The 24,303-nt window shown below is 33.5% G+C and overlaps 3 protein-coding genes across 5 annotated transcripts; 1 reads left to right on the top strand and 2 right to left on the bottom strand.

The window, feature by feature from the left end:
• Nucleotides 1-1,920: 1,920 nt before the first annotated feature.
• Nucleotides 1,921-9,769, top strand: LOC143068464 (proton myo-inositol cotransporter-like). Its single transcript, XM_076242556.1, has 9 exons — nucleotides 1,921-2,363; nucleotides 2,960-3,116; nucleotides 3,316-3,527; nucleotides 3,765-3,876; nucleotides 4,265-4,428; nucleotides 7,613-7,721; nucleotides 7,997-8,232; nucleotides 8,831-8,983; nucleotides 9,510-9,769. Exons 1-9 carry the CDS (start codon nucleotides 1,949-1,951, stop codon nucleotides 9,686-9,688), a joined length of 1,737 nt encoding a protein of 578 aa, XP_076098671.1. The 5' UTR covers nucleotides 1,921-1,948; the 3' UTR covers nucleotides 9,689-9,769.
• Nucleotides 9,766-12,080, bottom strand: LOC143068465 (uncharacterized). The gene is made up of 3 exons (XM_076242558.1): nucleotides 11,676-12,080; nucleotides 10,793-11,024; nucleotides 9,766-10,269 (listed from the first exon to the last, which is right to left on the bottom strand). The coding sequence occupies exons 1-3, from the start codon at nucleotides 12,022-12,024 to the stop codon at nucleotides 9,777-9,779; spliced, it is 1,074 nt and encodes a 357-aa protein (XP_076098673.1). The 5' UTR covers nucleotides 12,025-12,080; the 3' UTR covers nucleotides 9,766-9,776.
• Nucleotides 12,081-15,891: 3,811 nt separating this feature from the next.
• On the bottom strand, nucleotides 15,892-23,145 carry LOC143066493 (uncharacterized). Of its 3 annotated transcripts, none has more exons than XM_076239403.1 (7): nucleotides 23,034-23,145; nucleotides 21,868-21,948; nucleotides 21,068-21,524; nucleotides 20,573-20,765; nucleotides 19,877-19,959; nucleotides 19,223-19,316; nucleotides 15,892-16,223 (listed from the first exon to the last, which is right to left on the bottom strand). In XM_076239403.1, the coding sequence occupies exons 2-7, from the start codon at nucleotides 21,939-21,941 to the stop codon at nucleotides 15,949-15,951; spliced, it is 1,176 nt and encodes a 391-aa protein (XP_076095518.1). In that variant the 5' UTR covers nucleotides 21,942-21,948; nucleotides 23,034-23,145; the 3' UTR covers nucleotides 15,892-15,948. The 3 variants fall into 3 exon arrangements, with proteins under 3 accessions (XP_076095518.1, XP_076095520.1, XP_076095519.1); XM_076239405.1 differs by having other exon boundaries at nucleotides 19,877-19,956; XM_076239404.1 differs by having other exon boundaries at nucleotides 21,868-21,943; nucleotides 23,034-23,134.
• Nucleotides 23,146-24,303: the final 1,158 nt, after the last annotated feature.

The following is a 24,303-nucleotide window of genomic DNA, read 5'->3' as shown; positions in this document are numbered from 1 at the left end:
TTTTGGGCCCCTAAGTAAATCCTTAACGGTTGGGACCATCATCCCAAAAATCAATCCCAGCCTTCCTTTTGTGGTATTGAACCTTCTTAAAAAATTTCATAGATAGCCATTCAACTAAACTAAAGTTATTGTCCAGCAAACTGACAAATGTGTCTCCTAACGACGACACAGACGACGACGACGACACCATAGCATTATACGAACTAAAAAAAATGCAGTCGTATAAAAAACGGTAACAACAACAGCAAAAATATTTAAAAAAAACAACTCTTAAGATATTTTTTTTGTTAACCCTAGCTTCCTTTTTACTCTCATATAAGTGTTTCAACCCGAAAAATATGTGTACAGTCATCCGTGTCTCAGGACGACGTCAGCAACATCAGACGTCCTACACACGCAATGGACACACATTAGAGACAGTAGACAGTGGGGAATACCTTAGGCTCACTATCAACAAAGACCTCATCTGGACAAACCATATCAATAGGGAAAGCCTCATAGACACTTCGCTTTTAACGGAGAAATCTTGGTAGGTGTACTCCAGCAACAAAAGCCACAGCATACTCAACGCTAGTAAGAACGACTCTGGAATATGCTTTTAAATAAGACCGTTAGTTTTCTCGTTTGAATTGTTTTACATTTTCATTTCGGGGCCTTTTATAGCTGAATATACGGTATGGGCTTTGCTCATTGTTGCAGGCTGTACGGTGACCTATAGTTGTTAATTTCTGTGTTATTTTGGTCTCTTGTGGAGAGTTGTCTCATTGGCAATCATACCAAATCTTCGTTTTTTTTATATTCCCCAGTATGAGATTCTCATCAAATTACCACCATACGCGACATAGAGCAGGTAGAAAGACGAGCAGCTCGCTTTGTTTCAAGGACAACTCTCCTTGATGTGTTACTTAACTACTGAGCCAACTTCAATGGGAATCACTGCAACACAGACGATGGAAACAGAGCCTAGTGCTGTGTTACGAGACCCAACACCAGTTGATTGACATTGATCCAGCGAAATACTACATATCAGGGACAGTGGGACCCGGGGCAACCACAAATTTAGAAAACTTGAGTGGAAAGGGATGTCTTCTACCACTAATACCTCCCAAGACAACTAGAGAATGAAAAGAACAAAATACTACATAGAAAACTAAAGACAGAGCAACAAGTACCCAACAAAACTGAATGTTACCTTTACCTGGTGCTCCGGAAGGGTAAGCATATCCTGCTCCACATGTAACTTTAAGGCTGAATTGCAGCCGATAGATTTACATTCAGGTTTTCCGAAGGCTCGTTTTATTAAATACAAAAGGTTTCTGTCTGATAAGATAACGTGAAAGTGTAGTGTAGATAGTCGAAAGGTCAAAACTGTTATACACAGAATAGAAAGTACTATTAGAAGCACTTAATCATTGATATATCTAAAGCATACAACGACCTTTTTACAACCCAAAAATAAGGAATTCCTTTATTTGTATATTATGCTCCTATGACACAATTTAATCAAATAAATCGGATTGTATATATCCTGAAAAAAGATATTTGTGTGAGCATTATGCTTCACTGATATTTCAATATGTTGACGGATGGTCGAACAATGATATCCATACGCAATAAAACAGTATTGTGATTTTAATGGGGAAAAATGTAGCAAAAAAGTATTTCTGGAAGACCGGTGTTTACTCTGTTGAAACAGCCGAGTAGTCATTCTTCCTTATTTGTTCATTACTATTTTTCTTTTAGGTGATATAAATTATATAATACAATAGGTTGTCTAGGGTCATTATCAATAACTATAGATCTATTAATTTATTCGTGTAACTCTTTACATACATGTATTTAGTCTTCCGATAATGAAATATGAACTGACTTAGAAGATCTAGAAAGATAAGCTGAACCAGTTATCTATATCATGAAAACATAGATTTAACATAGTTCAATATCAAAAATGGAGAAAGTTTCAACTATCTCCAGTAACAAAATTACAAACAATAGTGGTAAAACCGTATATGACTCTAAGAATACTAGTTCTAAATTCACATGTTATTTATGTTTTGTAGCAGTATTTGGAGCACTCGGTGGTTTTTCGTTTGGATATGATACTGGGGTTGTTTCAGGAGCATTACTCTTTATACGGACAGAATTCGAATTAGATTCGTTTGACCAGGAAGTACTTGTAAGTGTTACTATAGCAACTGCCATGATAACAGCATTCATGTCTGGCTACCTTGGCGATAAAATTGGAAGAAGACCTTCCATGTTGATCGGTAGTTTTGTTTTTACAGTTTCTACAATACTCAATGGAGTTTCTAAGACTTACTGGATGTTACTTCTTGGACGTGGTTTACTAGGCATTGGAATTGGTGAGTCTGCTTGAAGGTGGTTTGTTCGTCACTAATCCTATCGGAGTTCAACTTCTATTTGATATGTTATTTGGCATGACTATCATTTGCGAGTTATTTTTATCGTTCAAACTGTCAACAATTGGTATTGATTCTAAGTTTCAGTGCGACTTAGCAATATACATGACTGTGTTTACAACTAACATTCCAAGAGTAAATTCAATATGCTACATATATATAAATAAAGTTTTACTCGAAATCATAGATCAGAACGTATATGATGTTTATCTTACCTCCTATACATTTATAGGAATATGATTGGTTAAAAGCAACCGTGTGGAGACCGTGTATATTCCATATTAGGTTAGTAGATCTCGCAAAGATCTTATTCGATTTATAGAGGACCACAAACGATCAAAAGCTTAAATGGGAAGCTATAATAAAGAATATGCGAAAGCTTTGTTGCTAGTCATTCTCTTGTTTAAAAGGAGTTGTGGTTACAAATAACGAACAGACGAACGGATTAAACGAATCAAGTTGCGAACGAAAACACCACTTGACTATCAGTAAGCATGAATATGAATGACAATTGTAACATGTTTTTTTATGATTAATAGGAGTAATACTAATGATATCACCAGTTTATATTGCTGAATGTTCACCAGTAAAGTACAGGGGACCATTAGTTACACTGTGTACTGGTATGATGGCGATAGGAAGGACAGTAGCCAGCATTGTAGATGGCGCGTTTAGTTATGATAAGACTGGATGGAGGTAAAATGAACTCACTTAAATTTATTATATTTGTTTACAATTCACTATTATTTATCGAAACTATAAAAGATCTTTTTACAAAAAATATTTTTTTAAAGATCTTATAGAAATTCATTCATTTTTCAGAATCTTTGATAAAAAGAGAATTGCAATGCAAATAATGATGCTTTTCCAAACATGTAGTCTTTGTGTATTTTAGGTACATGCTAGGCCTAACTGGTGTGCCATCATTAGTACAATTCATAGGATTCTTATTCCTGCCCGAGACACCTCGTTATTTAGTGCGGAATGGCAAGGAAGACATGGCGACACACATTCTACAGAGGATTCGAGGAAGATCTGATGTTTCGGACGACATAAAACAAATTAAAGAAATATGTCAGCAAGAGATAAAACTCAAAGAACTTCAAGGTTATTTCTAATTTTTTATAACATAAACAAATCTTAAGTGTCTTTCGTTTAATTAGTGAAAACTCTGAAGTTAACTAAAATGTCTTTTAAAAACAGAAAGAGACGAGAAGAGTAAAAAAATAATCAAATATTTTAAATAAATTAAAGACGAATTTTGTACTTGTTAAGTGATACTGGTTTAAGCTTTGTCAATTAGGTGATACTATGTAAAATTATAAAGAAAGGTTATTTTGTAAGGAAATGAATGGACATTGAAGAAGATCATGCTCACACCATCAGTCCGCAGAGCACTTATAGTTGGAGTTTCTACATCTTTAATTCAACAACTTAGTGGCATCAATACAGTTATGTAAGTACGTACATTACAATTTTTATTGTATTTACAACTTGTGGGTATCTAGAATAGACGGTTTAGTTCATTCTTAATTTAAGATATACGAGAACATTCAGTTAATGTAACATTTTCATTTACCCTTTTAAGACTTCACCATTATTTCTTTGATTAAGACCAATACAAGTTTGAACTTACAACTGCAAGGGAAGCACACTGATCATTTAATCGTTATTTCCAAGTTGGAAGTTTAGATTGAATCAACTTTGTTCAACCATTTGTTATGTAAAAAAAAAATGCGGTGTGTGCCTGCTAGAAGAAATACCGTTCGACACTGCGAGCTGACCAAGAACACTCTTTTCAATAAACAATCTTGTAATTCAAAATTGTTTGGGTCTTTCTACAGGTACTATAGTGGTACTATAATCCAAATGTCAGGTGTGAGAGATGAAATAATGGCAATATGGCTGACAGCTGTCACTGCAGGCGTGAGCTGTATATTTACATTGTCAGGCATTTATCTTGTGGAAAAAGTGGGCAGACGGAAACTCATTTTAAGCAGCCTTGCAGGTACAATCTGTTAGTGTTAAAATGCTGATTTTAGAGGTCACAATGTCGGGGAGTTGTTATCGGTAAAATGAGTCAAGTATTATTCTGGTGCATTTGTATAGAGATACATGACTTTTTAAATAGTTGACTTGTTAGTGGCTTTGGACTACCTGTCAGTAACTGCGAGTACCCTCAGATCTGTACTTAGTGTCTTTTTGTTGTTGGAATATACAAGTACCCGGCCACGTCTACTCTGTTTTTTGTTAGATGTATTTCTATTTATCTGATGGGTTAAGCCTTTTTCAACTGATTTTTATACGACCGCAAAAATTAAAATTTTTTTAGTCGTATATTGGTATCACGTTGGCGTCGTCCGTCGTCTGCGTCGTCGTCGTCGTCGTCGTCGTCGTCGTTGTCCGAATACTTTTAGTTTTCGCACTCTAACTTTAGTAAAAGTGAATAGAAATCAATGAAATTTACACAAGGTTTATGACCACAAAAGGAAGGTTGGGATTGATTTTGGGAGTTTTGGTCCCAACATTTAAGGAATTAGGGGCCAAAAAGGGCCCAAATAAGCATTTTCTTGGTTTTCGCACTATAACTTTAATTTAAGTAAATATAAATCTATGAAATTTTGACACAAGGTTTATGACCACAAAGGGAAGGTTGGGATTGATTTTGGGAGTTTTGGTTCCAACAGTTTAGGAATTAGGGGCCAAAAAAGGGCCCAAATAAGCATTATTCTTGGTTTTCGCACAATAACTTTAGTAAAAGTAAATAGAAATCAATGAAATTTAAACACAAGGTTTATGACCACAAAAGGAAGGTTGGGATTGATTTTGGGAGATGAGGTCCCAACAGTTTAGGAATTAGGGGCCAAAAAGGGGCCAAAATAAGCATTTTTCTTGGTTTTCACACCATAACTTTAGTATAAGTAAATAGAAATCTATGAAATTTAAACACAAAGGTTGGGATTGATTTTGGGAGTTTTAGTCCCAACAGTTTAGGAATAAGGGGCCCAAAGGGTCCAAAATTGAACTTTGTTTGATTTCATCAAAAATTGAATAATTGGGGTTCTTTGATATGCCGAATCTAACTGTGTATTTAGATTATTAATTTTTGGTCCCGTTTTCAAATTGGTCTACATTAAGGTCATAAGGGTCCAAAATTAAACTTAGTTTGATTTTAATAAAAATTGAATCCTTGGGGTTCTTTGATATGCTGAATCTAAAAATGTACTTAGATTTTTTATTATTGGCCCAGTTTTCAAGTTGGTCCAAATCGGGGTCCAAAATTAAACTTTGTTTGATTTCATCAAAAATTGAATAATTGGGGTTCTTTGATATGCCAAATCTAACTGTGTATGTAGATTCTTAATTTTTGGTCCCGTTTTCAAATTGGTCTACATTAAAGTCCAAAGGGTCCAAAATTAAAGTAAGTTTGATTTTAACAAAAATTGAATTCTTGGGCTTTTTTTATATGCTGAATCTAAACATGTACTTAGATTTTTGATTATGGGCCCAGTTTTCAAGTTGGTTCAAATCAGGATCCAAAATTATTATATTAAGTATTGTGCAATAGCAAGAAATTTTCAATTGCACAGTATTCAGCAATAGCAAGAAATCTTCAATTGCACAGTATTGTGCAATAGCAAGAAATTTTCAATTGCACAGTATTGCGCAATAGCAAGAAATCTTCAATTGCACAGTATTGTGCAATAGCAAATATTTTCAATTGCACAGTATTGCACAATAACAAGAAATATCTAATTGCACAATGTTGTGCAATAGCAAGAAATTTTCAATTGATTGGAGTTATCTTTCTTTATCCAGAATAGTAGTTGAATCAACTTAAATCATTGTTTCATACAATATACAATGTATATTCACTTTTACTACCAACTGATAAATTAAAACAATCTTTACCACATTCAGTGATAACAAGCACCTTTTGTTACATTTTAATATTTTATGATGTATTTAAATGAGTAGTTATTGTTGCAAACTCCATTAGAAATTTTAATTGAGATCAGTTTTGGAAAAAGGGAAAGGGGGATGTGAAAAAAATTGGGGGGGGGGGGGTAAATTTTTCTCATTTTAGATTTCATAAATGAAAAGAAAATTTCTTCAAACATTTTTTTGAGAGGATTAATATTCAACAGCATAGTGAATTGTTCAAAGGCAAAAAAAATAAATTTATAAGTTCAATAGACCACATTCATTCTGTGTCCGAAACCTATGCTGTGTCAACTATTTAATCACAATCCAAATTTAGAGCTGAATCCAGCTTGAATGTTGTGTCCATACTTGCCCCAACCGTTCAGGGTTCAACCTCTGCGGTCGTATAAAGCTGCGCCCTGCGGAGCATCTGGTTATAGTTCGTTCTTATGTCGTACTGTTACGCCTCTGTCCAAGGTTAGAAGGGGGGTCCCGTTAACATGTTTAACCCCGCCACATTCTGTATGCATGTGCCTGTCCTATGTTAGGAGCCTGTAATTCAGTTGTTGACGTTTGTTGATGTAGTACATATTTGTTTTTCGTTCATTTTTTGTAAATGAATTAGACTGTTAGTTTTCTCGTTTGAATTGTTTTACATTTGTCATTTCGGGGTCTTTTATAGCTGACTATGCGGTATGGAATTTTCTTATTGTTGAAGGCCATACGGTGACCTATAGTTGTCAATTTCTGTGTCAGTTGGTCTCTTGTGGAGATTTGTCTTATTGGCAATCATACCGCATCTTCGTTTTTATAGTTATGTAAAAACAAAATATTAACGCAATCCTGGGTCATCTGATACTTTAAAAAAGGGACGACCACTGAATTAGGTCAATGCCTTTGTAAGTTTCTGTTGGATAGTTAAGCTATTCCGTAGACCGGATCTTCTTATAAATCACTTTGCAGTATTGGGCAGGCTAATTCCTTAAAGCCGTACGTATCATATAGTTGTTCGTTTCATTGCCGTTTAGTCTTTATTAGATTAATGCCTCATTGTCATTTATACTACCGGTGGATTGCGGTGTTAGCAGGTGCGGATCAAGTATGTTGAAGAGTATCCAGCAAACCAACGTTTGAAGAAATAAAAATAAGCTCTATGTCATCTTTGAGGAACCTGTGTTTCACGTCGCGACATTCATTGCTGGAATGACAAAACATAACAACTTGTCTTAAGTACTATTATTTGGCCTTATTCTTTTTTCTTTCTTCAGGTGTTCTTTTAAGTTTGATTGTTTTAGCTGTGGCCTTCCAGTTGTCTGAAATTAACTCACCAGAAGTTACTTATAGTGAGGACGTTAACAATACCTGCTCATCTTACAGGTAAAACATGTTGTAATTATTCTTAAACGAATGTGTATTATATTTAGTTGAGTTTACAAATACGACATAAAGCAACAAACAACTATAAAGCAACAAACAACTACCACTGTTAGCTGATCTTAGCTGGCTTCTTGCTTTGGAAAGGCACTTACAGAATATGCAATATTGATTTAATATAGCCAAGTTTTTCAATTTTATCAGACCTATCAAATTGCTGTGTATAAATTATTGAAATATTTAAAGACATTTTCTAAGTTGAATTGTTGTCTTTGCAGTTCTTGTGCGACGTGTATCAAAGAACAAAATTGTGGATTTTGTTATATAGAAGACGGTTATTCTGCCATTAATGGTTCATGTGCACACAAGTTAGATACTATGACAGCTAAGTATGGTAGATGTAACTCTACGGAGTTATCAAATGGCTTAATCTGGGGAGCAACATCGTGTCCTTCTCAATATTTTTGGATGTGCTTATTAGGACTATCGTTATATCTTATAACGTTTTCTCCAGGTTTGTTTTCTTCATACTAATTGTCTCAAACTTTGACTTTATTACCAATAAGGATGTTATTAATGTGGCAACCAAATCAATTTTTACAATTCGATATAAGGATATTGGTTGCCAAAAAAAATACATTCACTCATTTTCGAGTCTGGCATAAAATAAATTATGTGGAAAACAAACAAAAAAACAAAAATAACTGTAGAAAGCATACAAAGCAGTCACCTTCAGTTCTCCAAATTATGAAATGACATACTGTGAATTCATTATTATTCGTTGGATACCAATTTTCCTGGATTTTGTGGGAACAGGTGAACATCGAAACTAAATGTTCAACGAATACCAAATTTTACATAGGCTTGTATGCATACTTCGGGAAACCCACGAAATTTAATATCGGCGAACATGTAAATTTTCCTCAATCCACGAAAAATGGTACCCACGAAAATAAATGAATATATATATCTAACAATATTAAGATTTTCACAATCATCAAATACTGTTCAAATTGGTTTTTAAGCAAACATGATATTTGGTTGTCTTCCTTCAGGTTATTCGTGTCGTTGTGCTTCTTTTCTTTTCTTGACGTGTACCCCACATATTTCAGGCATTGGTCCTTTACCGATGACAATTAACTCAGAGATATATCCTTTGTGGGCCAGGAGTACTTGTATGGCGATTGCATCATCAGCAAATTGGTTATTTTCATTGGTCATTTCATTGTCGTTCTTGACTCTGACGGATAGTGTTGGAGCTTATGGTAAGTCTATAATTTTTGTTTTGTTCGTCAATGATAATACCATTATGTTGTGTTTCAATTTTGTTAGCTAATGGTCTTACCCGACTAATAAACCGTATAAATTAATCTTCAATAGATATAACAATTAATCTTTAATAGATATAAGAACATGTGATATGAGTGCCAATGAGACAACTCTATAAGTCTTTGTAAAAGTTAACCATTATAGGTCAAAGTACGGTCTTCAACACAGAGCCTTGGCTCACGCCAAACAGCTAGCAATAAAGGTCCCCAAAATGGCTAATGTAAAACCATTGGACACAAAAAAAATAGACTAGTCCGACAGATAACCAATCTACCTGTCTGTAGGACTAGACTACTTCGAAAGGAGGGTAGTATACCTTACCTAATAATGACTTCACGGTTCAGCTAGCAAGCAAGCTAGTAACCAATGATATTACCTGTACTGTCACACGCTATACAATCAACTGTAAATAAACTCTCATGTAGCCTAATTGTTTTTTTGTTTTTTTTTATGTCTTTCCAGGAACTTATTGGTTATTTGCTGCTGTTGTGGTGTTAGGATTCATCTTTCTTTTCTTCACGTTACCAGAAACGAAAGATAAAAAATTGGAGGACGTTGAATCTTTATTTGAAACGCCTTGGTGTAGCTATGGGAAATCTGGATCTTTAGAAATAAACAAAACAACGAACAAACCAGTTTGAAACAAAAAAATAGAGTTTTCATTAAAAGTTTTGACAAATAAAACCATTCTTTTTTCAAAATAAATTTATTTGCAGTAAAAAGTATAATTTACAATTTATTATTGATTTTCTTTTTGTTTCTTCTAGATTTTCTTTTGACACACGTATTTGCTTCTCTCTCATTTCTTTTTCTTTCTTCTTCCATTTTTTGCTTATAGGCTTCAAATTCCATTTTATGAACATTGTCAAGCAATCTGACAACAACCTTCTCACCATTGATCTGAAGTCCGTTCTGTAACATAGGCCTAACATCATCTTGGAAACCGAATTCAGCAATCCACCTACTTGGAACCTTAGAATTTCCAGTTCGGACATTCACTGGGTCATACTGAAGGGATACGGCCTTCAAACCGGTTTCCTGTTTTATCAAATCTAAAATTTCGTTGTACGTATATTCTTCATTGTTTCTCAGAGTGAAAACGACACTATTTGGAGACTTTGGTGGTAAACATTTCCTCATCTCCATTGAGGGGAACACTCTACTATCGTAAGATATGCATTCTTTTAGTTCATCCAACAAGGATTTTGGTTTGTCTCGTATACTGAAAAGAATTCAAGCCTATATTAATCAACTTGTAAGTAAAAATAACTAGAAACTGTTTAACATTTTAATATGCAATAGATCTCCTCATAAAATTAAAGTTTTTTTACGACTAGGATCCGCCAAATGAATAACTCTTTAAAAAAAATACGAATTCTGGCAAAAATTCATCTGTCAGATATCCGCCGAAGGATTGCTACAGCATATACCTGCTGGCTTCATCAAGTGATATATTTTCTTTACCGTGAGAGAAGATAATAATTTTGTAAACATTTTAATAGAATTGTGAGATAAACAATAAGTATCGATAACATAGCGTAAAGTTCTATCAATCTGATTTAAAATTATCATCCATATTTACTCACGTGCTCGTATAGTTCTTATGAGGTGCGAAATCAGAAGTATATATTTGATTAAGATTGAAATTCTATCATCAAGTTAGAATGTTATTTGTTTAACTCGACGTGCTTTGCACCATTTGGATTTAGGCATTTTATTATATATATATATATATATATAATTACCTAATGCTTTTGTTAGTACTGCAACTTAAGCTATCACCAGAGCTGAAATTATTTACAGGTAGATTGATAGCAGGAAGAATAGGACTTGGTTTTATTCCCGGTGGTGCTGGCATGTATTTTGCGTCTTTAGGTAGGGTTGAAGAGATTGATCTCGTGCTAACAGTTCCGACTCGGTTGCCGTTGATACCGCGGCGTCTTCTGAAACCAAGATTTTCTAGGCGCATCTGGTTTTCTGGAATATAAAAAGAACATCTTGAATGGGGACATAACAATTCAAATCGACTTTCGTTCGACACTTTTCTTTGCAATCTCATCTGAGTAGATCTTGTTTGTTGTTTGAAGTTTATCTATCTACTAAATATTAATTTATGCCTAAAAAGACGAGGAAAAATCATCGATTTCACTAGAACTCTACGGCAATTGTGTCAAAAATGTGCCATTACAAATATACATATGTTACATGAAAAAAAACGTCGTTGTTAACCCCTGTAATGTTCCCTGTAAGACTGAAATGATTATTATATCTACTGGGAATTTGGCATGGTGCGCTAATCAGCGATCAAAATCAAGGTTTATGTCTTTCAGAATTACTATTCAGTGTTTTGGAAAAAATCGCTATGTACAGTCCAAATTTTTTTTTGATAAAGTTGAAATTTTAGAAATTGATTAAGATGAAATTGCTTTCTATGGAAAGCTTCTTGGTACGTAAAGAGTAAAGATATTTCACTGTTTGTCCAGTAAATACAGAAAAATGGGCCCGGGGGACAATATTACTACAAGGGTCTTGAATTTTGATCCTGAGAAAAGTCTTAATTTGATTTGTTTGCTGCGCTTTAGTGTTTGGTAATCAACTTGTGTTAATTTTATCTACTAGTATATATACCTTCGTTTGTTTCAATTTTGATTGCAGCATGCTGTTTAGTTTCCGTAGGTGATAGTTTATTTCTGGCAAGCTGATTAGAATTCATGTTTGGGATTTTCCAACGTAGGCTTTGCGTCTTCCTATCAAAATACATCTTTCCTCTGAATCCATTTGCATCAGCAACCTCCGGAAATCCAGATGAGTTGTCAGTACTCAAAGATGATGTGTTTCGCCTAGTAGTATCTGGAATATCGTTCTGACTGCTGTCCATCGATGGAAAGGCAGAAACAGAAGGAAACTGTCGCCTTGGAATTCTTGGATCTTCTCCCTGGTCCTTCATAACAATCATTGTTTGACTAGAAGTCGGCATTGTTGACTCGATTACTGTACTCTTTTAGAACGTCGTTAGGCAAGTTTACATATAGAGCTGTTGATATCACGTGATTGCGTCCGATGCTTAACGTCATAATGAATGAGAGAGCCGATATGTTGTGAATGATAATTAACTGATAAAATACTGAATTCCTAGAAATTATTAAAGGAGGAATCCTTTCCTTTCCTGATTTATGTCTATTTCAAAATACATATATGGTAAGAAATGAGCAGTATACACGTAATTTAGGGGCTCTTTATAGCTTGCTGTAAGGTGTAAGCCTACTTCTAAGGCTCCGTGTTGAAGACCGTACTTTGACCTATAATGATTTACTTTGACAAATTGTGACTTGGATGGAGAGTTGTATCGTTGGCACTCATACCACATCTTGATCTATATAAATTGATAGAGGACAATACAAATCATGACACATTTATTTTGCTTCTAAGTCAGTTGGTAAATTGTGTAACTTTGTTTAATTACAAGCGTTTTCAAACAAACTATCAATATTGAGCTGAAACGCATATATATTATTTTGGATCTTAACCAAAAAAGACTTGATAAAAACCATGACAAATTTCTAGACACTTAACCGAACCATGTCAATCGCTTAACATGGCCAAACCATAGCAATTTCGATAGTTTGTGCGTTAATTTCTTGAAAACTACATTACAAATGTAGATAGTTTGCATTACTATATAGATTCTAACATTTTATTTGCTTGTTTGAAGACACTAAGGCAATCGTTCAAGGAAGTAACTTAACTTAACCAAACTATGACAAAATCACTGTACTAAATGCTCCTCGATATGACGAGATGTAGATAATATAATATTCCGATGATATTCCGTAAAAATGCTACTGCTAGCTTGTGTTTGTATTGTTATGTGTATTCCTTATAAAAATAAAAGGTAGTGGCTATTTTGCAGGCTCTGGTAAAATTGCCTCCTTGGTGCTGTTTTGCCAGCTCCGGGAATCATAGCGCTTCATGCAGAAATTGGCTAATGACAGTGTTTACAAGTTTTTTTTAAATGTTTTTTTTTTTCTTAGCGAGAATATTATGTTTTGGGGCATTTAGACTTGTTCCATCGCCATTTGCTGACGTACAGGTGTGGTTAAGGGCTCAAATTAATCCTCAGATAACCAGTAATGTGATTTAATGGGCATCAAACTTCTATCATTATTAGTTCATAGTCAAGTCGCCCCTTGATGTGTATTTTTTCTGTAAAAAACATTTTTTTTACTTCGAATTTTGAGGAATAATCTCAAAAAGAAGTGCAAAGAAAACTGCTCTTTTAAGAGGATTTATGACTTTTTTCAATAACTATGCAGTGAGTTTATGAAGAATAATATTAAACTAATAGTTCTAACTTGTACACTAGTTGAAAATGTAATTTTTAGTGTAACAGCGCAATAACAAACTTGAAATGCGCTAAAAATCCAAAGTCATTTCTTAAAGATATTATGGGAAAAGAGACAAAAACCACTAAAATATTCTGATTTTTTTTTTGCAAAGTTGAAATAGATGTAACAAAACATGGTTTCGTAAGTGTTGAGGTATGATAGTTGAAAACACTTTTGTTTGAATAAAGGAACATGTAGTAGAAAACAAACTGGGTGAGGATCTTTATATTATTATTTTTTTTAAATTTCTTCAGTAGAAGTAGACTTAAGTACTTAAATTTCAATAAATTCTTGACAATGCCAGTTGCGCAGGGGTACGCTGAGCTATCACAAGGTGGCAAGATTGAGTGTGTTCAAATCTCACTGCCGGGGTAGGAAAAAAAATTTCTTATATTAAATGTAACTTAATTATTCTTTTTCATAGTGAAATCTATGAAATGTTTTTAAAAGAATGTGTGTGCCAAATTGCCCGCCCCCCCAATTTTTACCCACTTTGCTCAATAAAATTCATATCGGGTGAGGTTTGTGTAATTGCTTGTTTAAACTTTATTTTGGCTGATAAAATATAATATCCCTCTTACGACCATTCATTCTGTTGGTACAGTCGGAAAACTGCAAACAAACATATTTTAAAGGTTGGCCTTATATTTTAAATAATAAGTAACAGCTAGGATTATTAAACACCCTTAAAATGCTTTACATGTGTTTAAAACCAGAGCTTTGCATTTGGTGCATTTTAATTTCTTGCCGTTAAAAGAAATGGATGCTGCCACTGCAGGCATGCGTGAACTGCACATAACACTTGTCAATGTTTCTTTTGCGTCTGCATCCCTTTTGCCCAAAAAAAAACTACGTATCTACATTATATTTTATTTTCATAGAATAAATGCTAAAAGATTTGCATGCATCGTATGTACAATATTTGTTTATCAATCTGAATACTTTATTGCACCATAGACTCAGGCAAATATATATTGTTATCAACAAAAGAAACCCGTGTTAGTCATGCAAATCTAGTTTTTTTTTCTATACCAATAACAAATATAAACTATCATATATAAATTGAAGAATAATTTGAACGTCTTCATACATGTAGCAACAGATCTTTCACGATCCCTTTCACGATCTTCAAAAGGGAGTACACGATCTTTCACGATCCGAAATATCAATTTTGTGCAAATATTTGTTTTTACCGAGTTTCTGATAATCCTTACACAAAAATATCTTTCAGAACCATTTTATTCAATCAAATGACATGACCTTTTTTGGAAGAAAGCAGTTTAGTTATTCCAATGATGGAAAAAAATCATGTTTGTTTACATTTTTGATGTCATTGTAATGTCGAGGAGCAATCTGCCTTTTATAATTTTGTAAAAACGATGTACTCTTAAACCTGGATTTTCTCATATAATGATCATAATGTTGAACCATATTGACAGTTTTATTTTGTTGTAAATTAATTATTTGTCGGTGCTATTAATTAAATTATATTAGTTATTGACCTTGCATATGTCTTCTCGATAAGATTGAATTCACGATCCAATTGCAATACTTGATCGCCATTCTTTCACGATCATTTCTCTCGATAAACCGAATGACACCCGTGCAAATGGTACACCATAGAAACTATTACTAGTCATTCAAACATTTTTAAAAATCAACAAATAGTTATAATGTAATCAAAACATACCTGATGTTGAAGATGCATGATAATGTAATCAACGCTCCAAGAAGGCGATACAGCCTTTGGAACACTCGTTTTATATTGGGTCGGGGGTAATGTTGTTGTCCATGGCTACACTGGAACATTTACATTACTGCAAGCTGGACTTAACAAACTTCCTATTCTTTAGATGTTATCATTGCAACCATATGGCAGTACAGTTCCTGTATAGTTCCCTTATTCAGATATTTTCTCTTTCTTTTCGGTAGAAATACTTAATATACTCTTTTCCCGGTTTTTTTTTTTTTTTTTTTTTTTGCTGTGGTTCATGATGCTCATTTTAAGTTTGCTTTTAATTTTGTGCTGTGTATACTGTTGTTTGTTTTAGACCATTCTTCGCTTTCTGTCATTTCATATCATTTTTGTAACCCTCGTCTCTCTTTTAAAGTAGCATTTTTGTTTATAATAGCATCAAACATTACTTTAACAATGCTGCAAATATGCCTGCTAAAATGAGGAGTATTATAACAGAAAGGGTGCTGGTAGTAAGTGACCCAATTTTGTCATTCGGTTGAAAGGGGTGGCCGTGTTATAGGCGGTTTATGATTTTTTTTCCTTTGTGAAAGTATATATGAGACTTGAACGCCAGTAATAAATGCTGGTCTTCGGTAAAAAATTATATACTAGTAATCATTGTTGTTGACACATATATAGAACATAGATTTAATGTACTTTCTTCTACATCATCAATGTCATTATGATGTTCAAATTTAAAATACTTGAATTAAATATAAAATTAAACAAAAATAAAAGTTTTATTGAATAAATAAAAAAACAACGAAAATAAATATATTCAATTGTCAATATCTTCATCTGGTTTGCTATGACAACAAAATAGTTGACAGAACCACTGTCGAAAGCTCGTGAATCCATTGCTAGGTTTTGATTGAAAATCAACTTGTATCTCTATTGCAGATTCTTTTGTTTTACTAGTAATCGTTGAACCATGCATTTCTTCCTCTAGTGGTGAAAAGAATGGCTTTAAATGTGGTCTTGGGGTTTCTTCTGTATCACTTAAACTAATACTGAACCATTCACTGTCTGACGTCCTTGATGTGTCTGGTATATCTATAAGAAAATGGAACTTTATTAACATGAGAGCAGTAAAAGTCAGAATATTGTTTTTGTTATAATTCTCGCCTTTTAAATTACAATATCATTATCAATCATAGAAAAACTACTCTGGGTGTTATAGGTTGAGTACATAAAAAGTAAAAACACAAACATACAGAACTCCGAGGAAAATTCAAAAAGGAAAATCAAAAAACAAAAGGCAAAATCAAAAGTCTAAACACATCAAACGAATGGATAACAACTGTCATATTCCTGACTTGGTACAGGCATTTTCTAATGTAGAAAATGGTGGATTGAACCTGGTTTTATAGCTAGCTAAACCTTTCACTTGTATGTCAGTCGCATCAAATTCCATTACATTGTCAACGATGCGTGAACAAAACAAACATACTTATAGAGTAAAAATGTCAAAAAAAGGGGTACAGCAGTCAACATTGTGTTATCATCTTAATCACTATAAAAACAAAAATGTAACGAAGAAGCACAAAAAGGCATACATCTTTAACATCCTTATTTTGCTTATCTTATACGATTTTATTTATCTATGTAAAGTCTACCCGTAAAGGATGGAAGGTTTTCAGTACTGGTGTAAAATTGCGCGTTTGAAATCCGCACAGATAGACATAAAATAATTTTGTCGTTCAAAGTATGACGGCATACATAAATGCAGAGTCACGTAAAGTAGATATAACAAAAAACAGACTTAACAGTAAAAGTAATAATAATAAATAAAATAATTCTGTGGTTCAAAGTATGACGGGATACATAAGTACAGAGTCACGTCAAATGTATATCATGAAAAGCAGACATAACAGAAAAAGTAGTATTAATGAATAAAATAGTTTTGTCATTCAAAGTATGACAAGATCCATACAGTCAGGATTCTACTTCGTCAAAATTATCTCCCCATTACGCCAGTTCATTTTCACAATCGTAGAAATGGAAGCCATTGTAGGGATGACGCGCTGCCAATTTTGCTCTCGGAAACCGATAAATTTATCCACATTGCACTATTACGATCCTTATATGTCAGTTGTATTTTAAAAGACAAATGTATCAACTAGCTAATGAGCATCAGTTTATGATCTTGTCTGCACTGATTCCACTTAAAACTATTGTCTGATCGGTTGTCAGGTGGAATTTTCGAAAATTCATAAACATTTAAAAAAATTCTAAATAAATATTTCGTGGAAGGGCAGACTAGATTTTTTTAGTGGTTGAAGACTATAAACCCTAGTTTTCACACACAAAATATTATAATTTTTCGAAGATATGCATTTTCATCATCCAACTTGAAAGACTGTCGTTAAGTACTTTCAGTAAAAAAATAGCTAGTCGAACACACCTACTCTGTTTTTGTGATTCATTAGATAGGTATTTCACTTGACCCATATATTTTATCTTAGTACTGTGATTTTTTTAAGTTATAAAGTCAACCTGTAGCTTTGGAATATAAAAATAATAGAATCTGAAGCGAGACGATGTATGAAATATTCTTGCTTTGTACGATATCAAGACAAAATATTCAACTCAAACACGCCCTAACATAAAAAGGTGCACTAGATTTTCTCTTTTCGATACAATTGTTACCCATTTTTTGGAATTTTTTCTTGAGTCACATAATGGAAGTGCAGACACGAAAATTACTGAACTAATAGATTGATATGTTCTCCGTCCGTGGTAAAAAAAAAATTTAAAATCGGAGGTTAAGCATTTTCTACATCCAACTTGAAAGATACCCATGTCGTCGACTTGATATCTAATTGTTCTGCTTAACTACGTAATAAATAAATTGAAAACTTATGCAAATGGTGTTTTTAAAATAAAACACTTCGTAATTGAGAAGAAAATTGTAATTTTGTTTATTTCTATTAACTTTTAGAATTTTTGTCACTATAGTAAACATTACAGTAAGCATTTATCGCCTTCTCTAACAAAGAGCTTCGATTCTTTTGTTCTATTTCAACCTGGTTTCCGACTGCATAAGTAAAAGTAATATTAATAAATGAAATAATTTTGTCGTTCAAAGTATGATGTTTTACATAAGCACAGAGTCACGTCAAATGAATATCTCAAAAAACTGACTTAACAGTAAAAGTAATATTAATAAAGACAAATAAAAGAATACTATAACACGTGATTAAGATGATAACCAACGTCAGTACGCAAAATCTATACTTCAAGACCATCTAGTATTATTTGTGAAGTTGATACGGAATATTTATCAACAAGTTCTTGGTACCTTCCGATGAACTCTTTAAGAAAAAGGACGAGACGTTCTTTGACATACCCCTGGTTCATCAACTTTCTGCTCAGACACTGGTGACGTTTTACAAAGTCTGAATAGGAGCTGCTTGAGCTCTTGAATACCGAATAAGTTGGGAAATGTATATTCCATATGCAGGTGAAGTTGGTATATTACTACTAAGGTGGGGGAAATTGATAATTTCAAAATTAAAATCGTCTCGTTTGTCATAGATTCTGGTACTGAGATGACTGTGTATGTCAAATTCGAGGTATAAGTCTAAAAATGAGGCGGAGGAAGCCGTGTTTGTTGTCTCTTTAATTTCTAGTTCTGGTGGGTATATTAATGGAACCCAATCAGAAAAGTTTGGATTGTTAATGGAAAGAACATCATCAATATATCTGAAAGTGAAATTAAATAACCTGGCTTCTTTGATCTTTTTGTTTTTGACAAGTGTCTGAAGGAACTCCGATTCATATGAAATAAGAAGAGGTCGGCAAGGAGAGGCGCACAGTTCGTTCCCATAGGAATGTCGACAATTTGTTGAAAAAGTCTACCTCCAAATTCAACAAATATGTTGTCAATTGTGATTAAAATTTCAGTGATAATTTTTTTAAGTTTTACGTAAAAAAAAATGACAATTATAGTGTTGATATCCAACATTTGTAAAATAAACCGAATTTTAAGCCATCAAGGTTATAAAATGAAAATTACGTCAGATAGAAAAGGGGGATATGATATAAATTACCTTGATCTTCTATTTCGTCATTCAATGTCGACAAATCTAACTTTAGTTCTTCCTTTAAAACAAGCTGGTTACCTTTTGTTGAAGACTTGTTTCTCTGAAAAATAGAGTGAACTAAGTGTTATTACATCCTTTATTATGTCAGTCATGATATACAAATGGGGACTTTCTATTTTGAAAGACAACCCCATTGGTTCAACAGGGAAAACATGTGCGTTCATTTATTTTGACGTTTTCCTTTAAAAATATGACTTATAACAAGAATGTGTCCTCAGTACACGAATGCCCCACTCGCACTATCATTTTCTATGTTCAGTGGACCGTGAAATTGGGGTAAAAGCTCTAATTTGGTATTAAAATTAGAAATTAAGATCATATCATAGGGAACATGTGTACCAAGTTTGAAGTCGATTGGACTTCAACTTCATCAAAAACTACCTCGACCAAAAACTTTAACCTGAAGCGGGACAGACGGACGAACGAACGAACGGACGAACGAACGAACGGACGCACAGACCAGAAAACATAATGCCCCTCTACTATCGTAGGTGGGGCATAAAAATAGACAGCGTTACATCAGTACCTGCGAATCAATTGAAAAATGTCATTTTATCTTTGACTTATTTTTGTTTTAATAAAAATATCAATATTATTTACCTTGAATACTTTATTGGCTATCCGTTGGAGATATCCCCTCTTATTTGGAACAGTTTCACGTATTTCAGATCCGTCCAGTTCTTCTGAAAAGCAAAGCACAAATTAACCTCAATTATAAACTTGAAAATTGAATACACACACTGTTGAAACACAAACAATAAGCTTGAATGTGTCTTCTAACGACAAACTCATTATTACAGTTATTTTCGTTTGACATGTACTAAACTGTATGTCCTTTTTGGTTTCTCCAGCTCTTCGACTTGTGTATTACATACATGTTTGATTTTTCAGTGTTCAGCAAGATTTATAAAAGAGTGTACATGTATTGAGTAATCAATAGTTTTTAACCCAAATTCCTAAAACTACACAGGAAGATTTTGAAATTGCGCACCTGCTATTGCTATCGGTGAAGTTCTTTGAGGATTTTTGCCATGTTTTCAGACTTTGGAACTTAGTAATTTTACATCAGAATGTATGAAAGAAGGTATAATGAAAGTTTTTTTTAAACAACGATAAAAGTGTAATATAAAAAAAAAAATCTTTTATTTTGTGTTTTCATATAAAATAATTACTATATTTGATTTGTTAGTTTTGGTTTCTTTTCCTTTCGGACACGAAATTTGTTTATTTGTGTTACTCGACCTTTTTCTAAATCCCACATTTTCGTACTATGAGTTAATTTCTATATGTGCTTACTGTTGATAGGTACATTCCACGTGTCTGTCATTTGGAAGCTTTGATAATTGTTATGCTGTTCTCTCACAAATGAGTTTATTCTTTCTTCTTTCACCGGTGAAAGGAAGGGTCCTTGTTGTCTTTTCTCTACGTGTTCCTCTTTAAGATATAGTTCTTGTTGTGAAGTCCCAGACTTCTCTTTATTGACTCTTGTCTGTCAAAAAAAAAATATAAGACATGAAAATTACGATATTAAACTTTTGCTATCTACGCACACAATATTGAAACAGGTCATTTTCAAATTTTCATTAAAAAGATAGAAAACTTTATGAGCTACTGATTGATTGGAGGGTTGCTTCTACGAAAGTGTAATTGCACTGATACCATAGTTTTGTACACAAAAATATACACTGCTGTACTTAGAGAGTTAAAATGCTACGTTCCATAGAACCCAATACTCAGACAATCAAGTGAAGGGAACATACATGTAGATTTCAAAATTATATGTGTTAATACCTCCTGAAAAACATGCCGTAGTGAATCAATGTCAGTGGCTGGTTTCCAGAATTCTTCAAATTGTTTCTTTATCTTTTCTTGTTCTCTTGTTATCATATTTCTCTCTCTTTCTTCTTGGATAATATTTTCTCTGGCATATGCTTCAAGAAGTTTATTGTATTCAGCATCTCTGACGGATTTGTAAAAAGCAGCGCATTCATCGTCGTCTGTCATTTCTTTGGTTGAAATTATCTTTTCTTGTTCTCTTGTTATCATATTGCTCTCCTTTTCTTCTTGGATCATCTTTTCTCTGGCATATGCGTCAACAAGTCTATTGTATTCAGCATCTCTGACGGATTTGTAAAAAGCAGCGCATTCGTCGCTGTCTGTTATTTCTTCTTTTCTGTTATTTAATGGAATTTCAGTCGCGATACCATTAACTATTTGTGCACCAGACATAGTGTTAGCTTCTATTTCGCTGAAAATGAAACCAAGGAGTATTCAGAATTGATGCAACGCTGTCAAAGAAAATTATACCCCATTCAATGAAATACATGAATAGTAAATTATTAAGAGGACAGTCTGAAAGAGAGCATACAGACTGCGAGACACACTACATGTCATTCTTTTTTTTCAAAATGAGAAAATATGGATGTCCAATATTCTTTATTGATTGAAGTAATATACATTTCTGTAGTGTTAAAAACTTAGATTTTAGTATAGCCATTACTTAATACTTCTTTCATTCTAGAATAATAACCTTTGTCAAAAATAAAATTAGTGTGAACATATATCGGACGGCAATTTAAGGCAGTACATACCTGAAAGCAACTTGAAATAACGACACTATTAAACTACGGGTATTCCATTCAAGACTACTATTATCGGTCTCCATTTCTATTCTAATAAAAAACCAAAGAGAAATGTTACAGTAAAATTTGCTGTTTTTCCGGTGTTTTTTTTTTTTTTTTTTTTTTTTTAATATCATGTGTAATTTGTTTTGATTTGATCTCTCTGTCTCTCTTTCTCTCTCTCACGTATGTTTTTTTTTTTTATCTGATCAAACAACTTATTGTTTGGTCCATTCAACCTATTGCTCGTCCATGCAATATCTTTGGGGTTTTAATGTGTATAAATATAAACTTACCTAGTTAGTCTCGATTGCAAAATCTCGGACAAATGGTTAATTTAGTTTGAAATCGTAAAAAGCGTGTACACTGTTACAGGACAGTTAACAAAGTGGCGACGTTGCCAAAGAAATATCATTATTATTCAAACAGCAGTTTTCAAGGGTTCTAACTTTCTACAGCATTTATTTGTGGTGCCTCCAACCAGTCTACGTGTTTTACATCGATAACACATTTGAGCGTTACTGGGGAAGGTAAATCTAGAAAAGCGCCTACGGCCGTACAATTTTTTAAAATGTTCAGCTGGTACTACCTGTGCTACTTTTAACTTAAATATTACATTTGAATTATATGCATACTACTGTTAGATAAACAGACTGTCTTCAAGTACCTTTATAATTATTTTATATTGCAATTGTACATAATTTTACATGTATTGATCATTGTTCAATATTCCAGCAAAAAAATAAACAATAACCAAGCATAAATAAATGAATAAATAGATAATACCGTAGGCAGTGTTGGAATTGCTACTTTTCTTTACTTGAAAACAAGAGACTTTTTTCACAGGATTATTTTATACTAAATGGTTCTCAGTCAAACAACCAATATGGCAATACTTGAATTATTCTAACTTTGTAGCCTGACTGTTAACTTGGAAGACCGAAATGATATATAGATTCCACTTGCGTCAGAAAAAAAATCAGTTCCAAATTGCAAAGTTGTGTAAAATTGAGGTTTGAGAAACAAGAAACTTGATTAATAGTTTACAGGTAATCAAATAAACCAATAATGTTCGCTAATTTTCCTTTGGACTTACTGCGGAAAATGACGCTTAAGACAAAAAGAAATCGTCTTACCTGACAATGAGATTCCTACAATCTTCACCAAACTTTCAAAAGTCAATTACAGATATTCAGGCGTATAAAAGCGGCAGGCAGATAGATAGCAACGTTCTGATCTGATACAAGGTTGCCAGAGAGGTTTATGACGTTTCGACGTTAGATATCATGTGGGAACGTTTGCGTTAACTGATTGGTGCTGTATTGCCTTCAGTCAATTCAACTCATGAGAGTCTTGGTGCATATTGCCGAAAAGCAGTATTTGCTTTGCCAATGGAACATAAATGAAGTAAGAAGTATTTCTCGCAAAATTTAATTTTCTCATATTTAGTTGAATCCGGTCAGTAGTAATTTTTCAGAATTTGGAAATTATAGGGAGAATGCTTTCTTGTATTTACGGTATTAGCAATAGCTCAAGGCTTTGAAGATAATTGTCTGCATAAGCAGGAACTCAACACACAAATGATACAGAGAACACTCGTTGTTTTAAAGACATAACGGTAATGAAATGTATGAATAAATGTTTTGACAAACTCCTTAGTACAGTTTGATTCGTAACTATTTTGACAGTCTGGGGAAACCTGGTTAGTTTATTAGTTGGAATTAGCCTTTGAACTAGCATGCAGTGACAGTGATTACTCTTAGGTACCTTGACTTAATGTTGGTTTTTGTCCCCGTTTTGTAAGGTTTTTTGTGAGCTTAGTGGCGTTCTGGTGAATCGACCATTTTCCAACTGATTTTTATAGTTGGTTTTCTTCTTTTCCTTTTAAGCAATTTAGATTTAATAGCCCAACCACATTCTGTGTCAGCTGTTTCAATATATTAGCTTCTGACTAATAAGTAGTCGTTGCATAGTATTTGGTTTTTTTTTTCTTTCAAATCAGGCCGTTGGTTTTCTCTTTCGAATTTTTTCTTGGTTTGCCATGCTGGTGTCTTTTATAGCTAACTACACAATATGGGTTTCGCTTATCGTTGAAAGCCTACTGTCGGTTCTGCAGTTTAACTGTAGTAAAAAAACATTTTGCAGATGAAAGGCTTTAGAAGCAATTTGTATTGTGCAATCACTTTTGCATTATTCAACCATTTTTGGAATACCAGAATATAAATAAGATGAAACCTGCTGCCCACGACGTTGTATGTGACATAGACCACGAGACAGTTAAACAGAGACTAAAGATACGAAAGGGACATTCAAACGCATAAGTCGAAAATAAACTGACAACGCCATGACATAAAGATAAAAACCCAAAAGACAAACTATTGTAAACAAACACAACATAGAAATCAA

Source organism: Mytilus galloprovincialis, chromosome 3 (assembly GCF_965363235.1).
Source record: "Mytilus galloprovincialis chromosome 3, xbMytGall1.hap1.1, whole genome shotgun sequence".
NCBI lineage: Eukaryota > Metazoa > Mollusca > Bivalvia > Mytilida > Mytilidae > Mytilus > Mytilus galloprovincialis.
This window is presented reverse-complemented; position numbering and strand designations above follow the sequence as displayed.